Below are 14672 nucleotides of genomic sequence, written 5' to 3' on the forward strand. Positions count from 1 at the left end.
TTTAAATTGTAATAATAGTATTTCTGTATTTTTAATCAAATAAACGCAGCCTTGGTAAGCATAAGATAATTCTTTCACAAAACATTAAACAGTAGTGTATCTTTATTTGTGTGTGTTTCTGCGTGGTGGTTTGTGTATTTTCTGTGACTCACACATAGAACTCACTATTCTCTGGTTTAAAGGATGGTTCAGCAGTTTGCAGTTGATTTTGAGAAGTGCATTGAGGGTTCAGGAGATCAGGTGGACACGGTGGAGCTGTCCGGAGGTGCAAGGATCAATCGCATCTTCCATGAGCGCTTCCCCTTTGAGCTAGTTAAGGTAATTTTACCATACTGTGACAACTGATGTTCTCTGAGATCAAAACAATGCAATGCTCATACTTTCTGTGGGATTATTTAAATTATATTCTCTCATATTATATAAAGGAAGTGTTTCTCTGTCTGTTAATGGTGACTAGATGGAGTTTGATGAGAAAGAGCTGCGTAAGGAGATAAGTTACGCCATCAAGAACATCCACGGTATCAGGTGTGAAGCCTCTACCTCAAACAGACAGAGTCAAACACATTTGCTAACTCACCTGCTCTGAGATCAAACTCTCTTTGATGTCACTGTGACATTTTGAACAACTGCTTGCTAGATATGAAGTACTGCACCAGGAGAACCATGTCATGTAATATAAACTGCAACCACAAACTAATCAGGAACTGTAAAGCACATAATTTAGTTCTCTGACTGCTCTGTTCATTTCTTTTACTTGTCAGGACTGGTCTGTTTACTCCAGACATGGCCTTCGAGACTATTGTTAAACGGCAGATCGCCAAGATTAAAGAGCCATGTCAGAAATGTGTGGACCTGGTCATCAACGAGTTGGTCAATACGGTCAGGCAATGCACCAAGAAGGTAAACCTTACTCCACGTCTGTCTATACAGTATACCCATTTGACCTTCAAATACACTACCATTCAAAAGTTTGGGGTAAATTTTTGAAAATAATTATGTTTTTTATTTTGATTTAATTATGTCTTTTATTCTGCAAGGATGCATGAAATTGATCAAAAGACTGAACTAGACTAGACTAAATTGTTACTTAAGATGTCCACTTTCCATTCATCAAAGAATCGTAAAATGTATCAGGGTTTCCACAAAAATATTTAGCAGCACATCTGTTTTCAACTTTGATGATAATAAGACATTTTTTTTTAACACCAAAACAGCAAATTTTTAAATCTGAGGAATCATGTGACACTGATGACTGGAGTAATGGCTGCTGAAAATTTTACTTTGCCATCACAGGAGAAAATGACATTTGAAAATGGCGTCTCTTATGACGCTTTACTGAATCTGGTCTGGCAGTGTGCGACCTGCACGTTCATGTCTAGCTCTCAAGGGAGGGTGGGATCTAATGCCCGAAGAAAATAAATTATATATTCAAATTGTGCCATTATTTTGATGACATTTAAGCACAGTTCATGAAATAAAAATCTCAATAAAGTATAAATGATTTATTTAATGAAATATAGCATTTCATTTATGATAATGTATTTATTTATGTTAATTTTGTTGTTTTTTAAATTTCTTTCTATATGAAATTTTGTGTACAAACAAAATGACTCTTATTACTCTTAACTCAAAACCAAAACATTTAGACACATTAATATAATGAGAATGGGTTGGGGTATAAGTCATTGAACTAATGCACAATTATTTTCCACACTTAAATAATCACTGAAATCTCTTGTCCATTTGTTAGTAGTGCCTAACAGTGGTAGTAGTTGATCCACTATGTGTTTTGTGTGACAGCTTGCTCAGTACCCCATGCTTAGAGAGGAAATGGAGAGGATTGTAACCCAGCACATCCGTGATCGGGAGAGTCGCACCAAAAATCAGGTACAGCCCATCTAACATGCACCTGCCAACCCTTTATATACAAACTCATGTGGTAAAACCAAGCTACAGCTTTAACTGAAAAATAAGTAGTGAAATGTGTATTGTTGTTTTCTTTTTCTGTCATCAGGTTATGTTGCTAATTGACATTGAGTTAGCATACATGAACACCAATCATGAGGATTTCATCGGTTTTGCAAAGTAAGAACATACTAACTATTTACTAAACCTTTTACTTAATCCAGCATAAGGTATGCTGGTAAAAGTAGTTTACTATTATAAAAATAGTTTGCTGGTCACCAGCATGGGAAACGGGAGAACATCATGACTATGCTAACCAGCTTAAACTAGCCTGGACGAACACGGAATTCATGTTTAGTTTGATGATGTCTAGTATGTGGATCAGCATAAGCCATTCTGTTCTCCAGCTTAACTGGTTACATAGCTAGTAAAGTTATAGTCATCTAATAAGTATTGCTGGTTAAGATCATTAAGAAGTCTGATGGGGGGCACCAGGACATCAGTATCTGCTTTTCGGCAATGACCCCCAACATTCAAATTTGGTCTTGTGGCTAGTTGCAGTCTCTTTGTGTTCTTTATGGATATTTCTTTTTTCTGTTCATCTCTTCAGCGCCCAGCAGAGAAGCAGTCAGATGAATAAGAAGAAGGTTGCTGGCAATCAGGTAAGCAGAAGACAGAATGAACAGATGCAGCGTCCTACATGCATCACACAGCCTGGCAGATGTTTGCCGCCTCACTCAAACATTTTTTATGTAGGAACACCAGAAGCAGGTCTATAATTGGACACTGCATCACTCAGTGTCTGTCATATTATGAGATTTTAATGAATGAGAACAGGGGTGGGTGTTTTTAAAATGCTCTTTAAAGGTAAGAAATAATGAGGAAGCCTCTGGGTTTTAAAACTAAAATAATTTTAATTGTAAATTAAATCATATAAATGTAGAACAGTATTATTTAATAAAAAATTATAATACTATAAATTATAACACTTTATTATATTATATATTAACTTATATATTCACAAAACTAATATATAAATATATTTTAATTTTATATTACATCTGTACTTTTGTTTAATTGCAATGTGCATAACTGCCTTTAATTTGGACATGTCATGGCCTTTCATTAGGCCTTTATCAGTAGTTTTTTTTAGAGTACTTACAATTTTATAATGTTCTCTGAAGTCTACTAATAATGATATCAAGATGGAAACATGAAAAAAAAAACACTCCAATTTAGAAGTAATGGGCTATTTTCTATCCTGTTTTTGACCCTCTCTTTCAAACACTGCCGCATTCAAGACTTGGAAGTAAACGACCACTGCAATGATTGGAAAATTATAATATTTATAATTATAATCATTTTCAACAGCCCGCCATTACATGTGTGGAATTGTTTTGAAAACTTCTGATGTTGAAACATATCTCGCTTAGGCTTAGTTGAAACATTTGCCAACAATGTGAAACATGTATGCGTATTAAAAATGCTTTATAAGTCTTGGTTGTGGCAAATAAAGTTTAAATAGGCTACTTGGAGGTACCACAGTTATGGTTGGCAAATGATAACTTATGGTGTTTTGTGTTGACTGAATTATGAATGAATGTACCATATTCATCGTTTATCCTTTTTGACAGTAACAAAACAGAAGATGTCACTCACTGAAACTGTTATTCAGGATTACAGCGAATGGCTTAGATCAAAACTATAACAAAATCAGCATTATCTACGTTCTTTCTTCCATATCTGGAAATCCCCACATTGACCCCATAAATGCAAAAGCAAATGAAAGAATAGCTAATCACAACTATCACAACTAATCTTTTTGACTGTGGCGCTACAGTATATACTCAGTATATATTAAACAATCTGTATCAGACAAAGCAATAGTGACACATGGTAAAAACATTGTTAACTGTGTTGCGTCGCATCCAATATAGTCCGCACTGCGTCACAGTCACGGTGTCTTACTGATGTAATCTGACTGAAACTTCATTAAAAATAAAGTTCATCCTTGCGTTCTTAATGTTAGGATCTCAAGGATGGCAATGCAAAGTCTGTGTTTTTCCACAACGTGGCACTTTAAAACGTATTGTAATTCCCAGAGGCATCTCTATCGTTTTTTGTTGTTGGGGTAATCCTGTGTTTGCGTCTGTTTCTTATTTACTACTAAATGACATGTGTGAATTGGTGGGCGGAGCTAAAGAGACAATCATGCAGAAGTAGGTGTTGATCTGATTCCTGGTTTCAATAAAATCTGTTTTTGGACTAACAAGGAAGTTTTGAGTTCTGAATCTTACAGGATATTTTTATAGTACAATGTGTCAAAAGATACCCCTTTAAGAGTATTGTGATATACATTTTTTGCCATTTCTAGTTAGGAATAATTCACATATTGAGCCTGAATTATCTTATTGCGTGTTCCATCATGTTTAACAATTCTTGTTGTATTTCTTATGTTGGTGGTGTGAACTGGTGACTGAAATGTTTTAGCATCTTTCTGCTACTTTTGTATTCTGTTCATCTTGTCTGTTCTCTCTGCTGCCTTTTCCAGTTTATAATTACCTATCTTAAACCCTGTCTTTGCTTTGCTACTGTTGCTATGCCAACACGCCTCAGGATGAGATAATGGTAAGTGTGCATTGACTGCAGCCTCTTTGGTGTGTGTGTGGTTTACTAATGCACTTTTCCGTTTTAATATAAAATGTATTTAAAATAAAGCATTACATTTTGATTATTATGGTCCTCATTGTGGTGTGTTTTTTTTACAAAAAGACAAATAGCTGGTTATGATCATTAATTAAGCCTAATCAGTACTAATCACAGTAGTTTTTTTTTTTTTTACACCTACATTTTTTAAAAAAGCAACCAAATAATAGGACATTTTTAAATTCATGTGGATTTTTGAAGTACAACTTTTAAATGGGATTACAAATTTGCTAAAACACTACTGTTCATAAGTTTATGATCAATATATTTTTTCAAATATTTAATGTTTTTGAAAGAAGTCTCTTATGCTCATCAAAGCTGCATTATTTTATCAAAAATACAGTAAAAATATTAGTACAATTTAAATTTGTTTATTATTTTCATAAAAGCGTTGATTTTTTTTTTTTTCATGATTCCATGAAGAAAAAAACGTTCAAAAGAAAAAAAAACAAATGCGTCTTTGCTGAATAAAAGTATTAATTTCTTAAAAACCCAAACGTTTGAACGGTAGTGTAGATACATTTTCACTAGTGGTCTCAGACTTTAGGACCCCACTGTATTTGCAATGTTCTTCTGATTTGTTCTTCTGAGAAATCCCACACTCACATACACAGAATTTTGAAATTATAACATGGAATGCTTGTGGAATACTTGATTCTGATTGGTCAATCATTCTGCGTTCAGATATTTTTGTATGACTGCAGAACTGCACAATTGGTCATTGTCCCAACTGATTTCCTACATAGCTTTGCATGTTTATGTCTCTCGTATCATGCCTCATTATTCGCACACTAATTTTTAACCAATATTACTTGTTCATTCAGTTGTATATTTGATAAGTATAACAATGACTGTATGACTGTACACTATCCCTTACGTCCCACACGTTTGCCTGTGTCTAGGTGATCAGAAAGGGTTGGCTGACCATCAATAATATTGGCATCATGAAAGGAGGAGCGAAGGAATATTGGTTTGTCCTGACCGCTGAGAATCTGTCCTGGTACAAAGATGATGAGGTGAGTCCCCTGATGTCTTTTCTTGGTTGCTTTTCATTTAGCAAAGCTTTTTATCTGATGCAACTCACAGTATACGCACTACAGGGGATGGTTTCCCTGAAGCGGCCTTGTTTTCTTTTCATATACTCTGTGCTTTTTAGTTCAGTATTATTTCCATCAGCAGTAAGGCTATATTTATTCTAAATTCACAATGAAAGCATCTTGTCCTATCAGTAACCCATGCTGTAAATGCACCGCTTCATTGGATTCAAGAAAAGAGAATGAGATGAATGAGCCCATACAGTATAAATGAGTGCATTAGTTCTGTTTTTTACTTCAGTAATGGCCAGGTATTGCCGTCTTGATGGTCTGATCAAGCACAGGTGTTATGGTACTTTTGTGACCCCCACCCCACCCCCACTGTCAGTCCCGAGGCATGAGGCATGAGGAGAAGCAGACCAGGGGCTGGTGGGAGGGCTGCTCTGGGGGTTGGGAAGGTGGCATATGGTTTTCATTACCATACATACCAGATTTTGGTCCAACACTTCCCAAAAGGCCTTGCTGTAGTTAGTTTAAGCATGAAGAGAAAGTCCTTTTAAAACAAAGGAGTTCCTAGTCCAAAATGACTTCAATTACATTTAAAAAAAAAAAAATCCATTTTGTATATAATTGTTTTTCATTTAATCTCCTCATTTTTAAAAGAAAAAAGAAAAACCCACAGTTATGTCCTGCCTGTGCCAAAACAATTTCTTTGTGGTCCAAGTGGATGAAATAAGAGTCCAAACAATGACAATTATACACAGCGAAAAGACTTTTATTTTCCATCAAGTCAACATTGCAATGAATCACATTGTCTTTCTTTCTTTCTTTCTTTCTTTCTTTCTTTCTTTCTTTCTTTCTTTCTTTCTTTCTTTCTTTCTTTCTTTCTTTCTTTCTTTCTTTCTTTCTTTCTTTCTTTCTTTCATTCTTTACACACACAGATATGCTCACACACAGACAGTATATAATTTATAAATATAATAATATATGTACACACATATTATATAAACAAATACTTTTATGTTAGATGCAATAAATATATACATTTATTTCTTTTCTTTTTTTTTTCGTCTTTTTTTTTCTTTATCGATTTTTCTGCAGAGGAGGTTCCTGAATGTCTCCAGGGAAAGTTTTGTTCGATTTAGCTAACTAAGATATGTAACCCCCTTACTTAAACGCACTTAAACACAAAGACGTTACTTAGCACATAAAGGAATGCAGATTTCCATGGGTAGACATACAGAAACATGATGACGAGACTGTTGCTGAACAGAACAAGATGATGTGTGTGAACCCCCACACAGCCTAACCAATGTGCAGACTACTGTACAATCTCTACGCCCTGAACAGGTAGTCTGAACACTGGGAAAGCGGGGCGGGAATGGCGCTTCACAGGGAGATGAGTCCAACAGCACTGAGGAATGAATCTGTACAAAACATTAACGATCATGATGTACAACTTGAACATGCATTCTGTTTTTCAAATCTTTTTTTGGAAGTAAGCATAGAAAAAGGGAAATGAGAAAGTTGATATTTATTAGTGACTTTTGACTTTGTATTTGCTTGAAAATGGAGCATTGCAGCAGGCCGTTTGCCATGGTCATATTGCATCAGTTTTACTTGTTTAATTATTTCATGAAGCAGACTATTGTACGTTTATTATTCAGAGAAGCTTGCCAAGATGCATTTCAGACCTTTTAGAATGTATACACTTTTTGCTCTATAAACATATATCCATTATTTATATCTATCTATAATTTATCTATTTTATTTCATATATCCATTTATAATTCCCCCAGTTTTCCTAGCTGTTGGACAGCCCATTGTCCCCCTTTAACTTTAAACTTTCAGATTTGTTTCTACCATATGCAAATAATAAAAACTTCAAAGGGACAGGAAATACCTCAAAAGTTCATGCATCTGTGGAAATCAGATTTGGCATTAGACGTTTCGATTGTCCTCCGAAAACCTCCATCCATCCTTTTCTCCGTCTCTGTCTCTCTTTTGCTCTTGCTCCGTTCAGCTGGACGTCCGAGTGTGTGAGATGCCAAAGAGTGGTGGGTGAGTGGGGGAGGAGGAGGAGAGGAGTGTCCTTTAAAACCTCTGCGTGTTTGATGGTGGTACGAGAAGGCAAAGAATGTGGGTGGCAAGAAGAGTTAGGTTTCCTGGCCCTTTCACTCCCGTCGACTCATAAATCCCCCTCAGATCAGCGGCAAAGTCTTAGATAACAGATATACAAAATGATGATATACATGCAGTATTCGCATCGCGAAACTAATTTGTAACGCACAGCGTCTTTTCGTACTTTTTCAAATGTAGATTTTTCAGAATTGACGTGGCAGACTTTTGACTTTCCCCTGGAGGAGTTGAAAAGAGGCAGAGGGAGAGAAAGAGGTGGAGCTTTTTCTGGAGCATTTTTTCCCTCCGCCTTAAGTTTATGTTTCTTTTCTCGTTAAACAGGAAGTGAGAGGTCAGAGGTCACAAAAAAGTAAGACAAGGAAAGCTGGTACTAATGAAGACCTGTCAGACTCAACATTTTCTTTGAGATGTATTTCTGTGTGTGTGTGTGTGTGTGTGTGTTTTTCTATCCCAGTGGGGACTTCAACCTGAATGCACACTGAATCATGGGGACTCGTCTCACAGTGGGGACGTAAATTGAGGTCCCCATGAGGAAACAAGCTTATAAATCATTACAGAATTCGTTTTTTTGTAAATGTAAAAATGCAGAAAGTTTTCCGTGATGGGTAGGTTTAGGGGTAGAGTTATTGTAAGAGGATAGTATAAAAAAACCATTACGTCTGTGGAGAGTACTCACAAATATAGCGAACCAGACTTGTGTGTGTTTGTGCGTGTGTGTATGTGTGTGTGTGAAGTTGTGGGTGGTGGTGCTGACTGAGTTTCTTGGCATGGAGGCGGAATTGTAATATCTCCAGATGTGTAGTCATGTGGTCTGTACCTCTCTTCATGCTGCTATTTATTCTGAACCTCACTTCCTCTACTCGTACTGGATAAAGGGCTCTTTATAATGGCCCTTGTGTTTTAAAACATGCCTGCAGACAAGAATTAAGGTGTTCGGAAGTTAGTTCACATTAAGGCTGAAGTTCATGCTCACCACAGAATGTTTCTCTGAAATGCAGCAGGGTTCTTATTAAATGTTAAATAAGATGCTAACATGGATGTGGTCTATAAACAAGAGACATAAATAATCCTGACACTGTTTGATCCGTCCTTGGTGTCGGGGGCTCCCCTTACATTGGTTTTTGTGGACATTAATCTCTGAAACTGGCAGTGTGGATGGAAAGTTTATCGTCACTAGATGACACCGTCTGCTTGGTCAGCGTTCTGAAGCCTTGTGTTTGAAAATCAGTCTGAATTTCTGAGGTTCTTAAAGGAATGCTGTGTTCAACTGAAGTTCAGCTCTCTGCCAAAGATCCTGTTGATTACCACAGGCAATCATTTAAACTTCTTCATCAATCAACAGTGTGTTTAATGCATTTACAATGGAAGACTTTTCACAAGAGTATAGCTATGACTTGAACATTATATGTGTTAACATGAGAGTATAGTCACTTACTGACTAGTCACTTAAAATCACTTAATGACCTTCTGTGACAATTTATTTTCAATCTTTTGAGTCCTTGCCTATTTAGTGTTGATAAACCCAGTATGTTTCACATGGTGTGCACGGTTACCAGTTTACATGGCGACAGATCTACCCACCCCCATCCATCCATCAGTCAGCTTTTCATCCATGCATCAGACTATAGCCTTTACCAAACTTTTATGTTTTTTAGACGCTCTCTAAAACCAAAGTTTATAACAAATTGTAATTTTAGAACTCACCATTGTGAGCTGTATAATAAAGTATATTGATCTTCATTATTGAGACGCAGACTAAAGCATTGGTACCTGTTCTACCATGGTCTGTTACCATTATATCTTTGCAATTGTTGGTGCATATTCTTTACGTTCACAGAACTTGTATAAACTATCGGCTCCACTGGTATGAATTGAATTAGGGAAACAAGCTTTTCGGTATTCTGCACCTAGTGATTGGGATCATTTACAAAAATGATTTGAAGATACAAAACTTGCTGTCAAATTTTCAAATGTATTTAAATAAGTATTGGTACTGTTGTTATTGTAATACTGTAAGAATCTCTGTTGCTGCTCATCTTGGACACTTCTGAAAAAGAGATTCTTAAAGTCCACATGAATTCAAAATTGACCATATTTACTTTGTTTGCCTAAATTGTTAGTTTTGTGGTGAACAATTCATCCATGCAAGTCAATCCACACAAAAAAATGTTTTGGCTTTGTAATCTTTAATCAAAATCTGAAAATGCCCCTCCCCTCTGCCTTGGAGGACCTTCTCTGATGACGTATGTTTGACGGCTTGGTTTGGGAAACGCTTAACCACTCCCCTCAAACCGTTAGTCTGCTATGAGCGAGAGATGGAGAGGAGGAGCGCTAGAGTAAAACCCTGCCCTCTGTTCAATATTCCTTTTCACTGGGAAATACGTCACAGCACTGGAGAAAAGTCGTTTGCAACTTCCGGTTCACGCGGACTTTAATCTCAGATTAAAGGACAATACTTCAATCAATAAATCATTTTATAATATATAAGTATATTAGATTTCTGGCTTCAAGTATGGTTAAGTTTAGCTGCTATACAGATAATTTTGTGTTGATGCTAAAATGAATTCCTCTGGTGGTTTGTAAGAAGGTTACTCAATATGTGCATGCTTCACCCTGTTAACATGCAAGTGTTTTCATCTTCACTCCCTCTTCTCCTCCTACACTCTTCATGTCGTCTCTCAATAGCTTTTATATTCAAAAGGAATAAGCATCAATCAAAATGACAAATCAACATTCTCTGTCCCCTTTAGGTATAAAAAAATAAAAATAAAAAAATACCCACACTTTAATAGAGTAGAGTTTATTTACTTAAGTCTATACAGGATTTCCATCTCCAGCTTGTGTGTTCCTGATTAAGTGTATGAGTCATAACGCATGATACTCAGTGTGCCATTGCAGGCTTCCAGTGTGGAATCAATACTTGCATCACAAGTACGTGTTAACCCTTTAATGCGATAGCTGCTTTGGACGAAACACAAGCACTAACAGTGTTGTTTAATACCCTTGAATTGTATTCATATACATGCAATCATGAAAGAATTCTAGGCTATGATACTACCATACAGAAGCGTGCAGTATTGTATTCTAAACATAGCTCTATTTTGTGAAGCTGTTTGTTTTTGCAAATGCAGGATCAGCTATGCCTATTTTGGTCTATAATAACTCTTCAGTAGTCCCTGATCTGATAGTGTTCTTTTTTGCTCTGTTCTTATTAATCTTTAATTGTGCTTATTGCCCCCTGCAGGAGAAAGAGAAGAAGTACATGCTGCCATTGGACAACCTGAAGCTCAGAGATATAGAGAAAAGCTTCATGTCCAGCAAGCATGTGTTTGCTCTCTTTAACACTGAACAAAGGTAAGAGAAAAAAAACATTTTACTCTCCACAGAGCTCTCAGAAATACAAAAATCAAATATTAATTTGCACTTCTATTCAAAAGTTTGGAGTCTGTAGGACTTTTTAATGTTTTTTAAAAGAAGTCACTTATGCTCACCAAGGCTGCATTTAACAGTAATATTGTTAAATATTATTACAATTTAAAATGATTATTTTTTTATGTTTTAAATTGTGTGATGGCAATGCTACATTTTCAGAAGTCATTACTCAGGTCTTCAGTGTCACATGATATTTGAAAGAAGTCTCTTATGCTCACCAAGGCTGCGTTTATTTAATAAAAAAATACAGTAAAACCGGTAATATTTTGAAATATTATTACAAATTAATTATATTTCTATTAATTAATAAATAGAAATTAATTAATTTCTATTTGAATATATATTTTAAGTGTAATTTATTCCTGTGATGGCAAAGCTGAATTTTCAGCATCATTACTCCAGTGTTCAGTGTCACTTCAGTGTCAAATCATTTTAATATGCTGATTTTGGTGCTCAAGTATAACTTCTTCTTATTGCAGTAATACTTTTTTTTCTCAATGGCTTAGGCCCATTTTTCGAAACAGTCTTACAATTCTCTAAACTGTAAGTTCAATTGTCACAACTGTTTGATTGAACAACAGAACTTACATGTCTGCAAAATGTAGTAACTCACCCAAAACATTTAATTCATGGTAGTTATTGTGTCAGTAAACCTAGTCAGTAAACCTAGCAACCTAGTTATTGTCAGTAAAAAGTGTTTTTGTCATCATGTGCAATATTTGTTATATACAAATTTCATACAGTTTTTTCTACTTTTTTTTGTTGACAATTTGGTGATAATTTGGTGACTTTGAAAAAATGTCAGTTTTGTTTAGCTGAACGCTCTTGTGTATCACACTGAGCTTTTTAGATTCAGATTTCAACAGAAGGTAAAAATTTACTATAAGTCAATACTGTAGAACACACACAAAAAAATAACATTTGTATTTATGCCGTACGTTTTTGTAAAATGTTTTCCATGTAAAATGAAAATTCACAGTTGCTTGTTCATTTTTACACTCTCTATTATGTCTTCCCCTAACACCATCTCACCTTTTATGTCTTCCTATTGCTCTTCCATGGCAAGCAACTGTGAATTTTCAGTTTAAGTGTAAAACATTTTTTTTTTTTTTTTTTGAATATTATATTTTTATTTTTATTTTGACCAACACAGAACAATACAAAAAAGCAACAACAACTTATAAGGACAAAAAAAAAAAAAAAAAAAAGGATTTTAAAACCATTGTTACATCAGTTCCTCCAGTTTTATACATAGGTTAACTATGTTACACATATATTTCTGGGCCAGTGGGCACAGGCAATATGATGATCTCACAAACAATGAAAAGGTCAAAACTTCAAACTGTTATCCTTGACATTTGACAGGTAATTAAAAAAGGGTTCCCAGGTGGATTCGAAGCCAGCAATGCTATCAGAAAAATTGTGTCTAAGTCTCTCCAAATGCAAAGTGCTAGAGAGTTCAGAAAGCCAGGATTTAAAAAGTGGTTTTGATGCTTTTTTCCATAGACAAAGAATAATTTAGCTATTTATTTTTAGCTATCACCATTCCATATTGGACTGCTTTTTTAATTTGATGACTGAACCCACGAAGTGAGTCAGACCAACCAAAAACAGCAATTGCTGGATCAGGGGCAAGAGTACAAGAATAAGCCTTAGAGTAGAATCTGAAAATTTCGCTCCAAAACTCATAAAGTTTTGAGCATGACCAGAAAAGATGTCCCAAGGATCCCTCTGCAGATTCACATTTGTTACAGTTAGAGGAGATGGAGGGGTAGAATTTGTTAAGCTTAACCCGAGAATAATGAAGCCGATGTACTACTTTATACTGGATAAGTTGGTGTCTTGAGTTAATAGAGCATTTATTTATGACCTTGAGTGTAAAACATTTTTACAAAAATAATTGTACTGTATGAATACAAATGTAGCTGCTGCTGTGTAGGGTTGTGACGTTCCTCAATGTTGAAACATAGTAGTGATTGTGCTGGGCAAACTCCATATTTATGCTTCCAAATTTGATTGGTTGATTAAGATTGTGATTACTATTTCAATATAACGTCAGGCTATTTGCCAATTTAACAGATATACAAACATTCCATGTCAGATATTGATGGAATGTAAATGCACATCTAACAGATTTTGATAACTAAATGCACCATTTAGCAAGTGATGGCTCACATGATGAAAGAATGTTTAGAAGTTGTTAAGAGTTTGACAATTTCACTGAAAATCAACTCATTTTTGATAGACAAGCAATGTGCGTTTAGTTACTCTGTGGACAATTGCACTTACTCTTTTGCACACATGTGCCCAAACACATGCAATTTGCTTAAATCAATAAGAACTTCAAATCTGATGTGAACAAGAATCTAATTGGAAAAAAAATGATCATTCGAGAATTGAGTCAAAGTGATTGAGAAAAACTGTTATTCTAAGTTATGCAAGTTATGCAATACATCTCAAATGACGGTATTGTATATACACAATCTGACTTCATTCATTGCTCATGCTCGTTGTCGGACTGTCGTCTCAGGAACGTGTATAAAGACTACAGGCAACTGGAATTAGCTTGCGACACTCAGGAGGAGGTGGACAGCTGGAAGGCATCCTTCTTACGAGCTGGAGTCTACACAGAGCGAATCACTGTACGTGAATGCCTCCACTGATTAACTCAAGTCATATTAACTTGAACATTTCTGTGATGTAACAGCTGGCACATGTATATAACCAATAACCAACACAATTCTAACAAACCACATTGAATTACATTGATAGCTTACTAATTTTATTAACTTATTGTGCTTTCTTTGCTTCGTCTGCAGGATAAAGAGAAGGTAAGTTTAAATTTGTCTCCGACTGTTCGATTTTTCCCTCCTCCAAATCTATGTCATATGCAAACTTATTTCTCTCTGAGTATCACTATGTGTTGTATTTAACAATGCTTTGAAATGATGGTGTGAACCCCATCATTAACAGGTTAAGGGTAGGGTAGGCAATTTCGGAGAGGATGGCAATAACAAGCTAGTTTTGAAAGCATTAGATCCCACCCTCCCTTCAGAGCGTCTCCAAAGCCACGCCTCCTCCAAACACATGAACGCACACAGCAGAGTGCAAAGCGTCACAAGGACGGCGTTAAATTACCTCATGTCTCAAAGCACATTACATTACAATAATAATGATCGTAAACAACTTACAGAGCTCTTACCTGTACCATCTGATGACTGCAGATTCATTTCGGTGTTGATAGTTTTGACATAGAAAGGCATAAATTTGAGTCCGAGGACGTGAACAGCTCTGGGTAGAACGTCATGGGTTGCCATCTCGTAATTACGGAATGGCGTGAACGCAGCATGAGCTCTATTTTGGTTCAGGAGGAACTGTAAAAGGCGGGTGCTGTTTGTTTGTGGCGCTCGGCTCGGACATCGTATCATTGCATTCGGACCAAATGCAAGGATTGGA

General features: G+C 35.9%; 1 protein-coding gene across 5 annotated transcripts in view; it reads left to right on the top strand.

The window, feature by feature from the left end:
• dnm1b (dynamin 1b) overlaps nucleotides 1-14672 on the top strand; it is a 38386-nt gene that overhangs the window by 15674 nt on the left and 8040 nt on the right. For 3 of the 5 annotated variants that reach the window (XM_084414881.1, XM_084414879.1, XM_084414880.1), the window contains exons 8-17: nucleotides 183-318; nucleotides 458-525; nucleotides 762-900; nucleotides 1801-1887; nucleotides 2015-2085; nucleotides 2516-2567; nucleotides 4522-4533; nucleotides 5514-5627; nucleotides 11029-11138; nucleotides 13747-13858. In XM_084414881.1, coding sequence (XP_084271007.1) covers nucleotides 183-318; nucleotides 458-525; nucleotides 762-900; nucleotides 1801-1887; nucleotides 2015-2085; nucleotides 2516-2567; nucleotides 4522-4533; nucleotides 5514-5627; nucleotides 11029-11138; nucleotides 13747-13858 — 901 coding nt within the window. Of the gene's footprint in view, nucleotides 1-182; nucleotides 319-457; nucleotides 526-761; nucleotides 901-1800; nucleotides 1888-2014; nucleotides 2086-2515; nucleotides 2572-4521; nucleotides 4534-5513; nucleotides 5628-11028; nucleotides 11139-13746; nucleotides 13869-14672 lie in introns of all 5 variants that reach the window. The other 2 variants (XR_014628020.1, XR_014628021.1) reach the window with 1 other exon arrangement.

Source organism: Rutilus rutilus (assembly GCF_951802725.1).
Source record: "Rutilus rutilus genome assembly, chromosome: 7".
Taxonomy (NCBI): Eukaryota; Metazoa; Chordata; class Actinopteri; order Cypriniformes; family Leuciscidae; genus Rutilus; species Rutilus rutilus.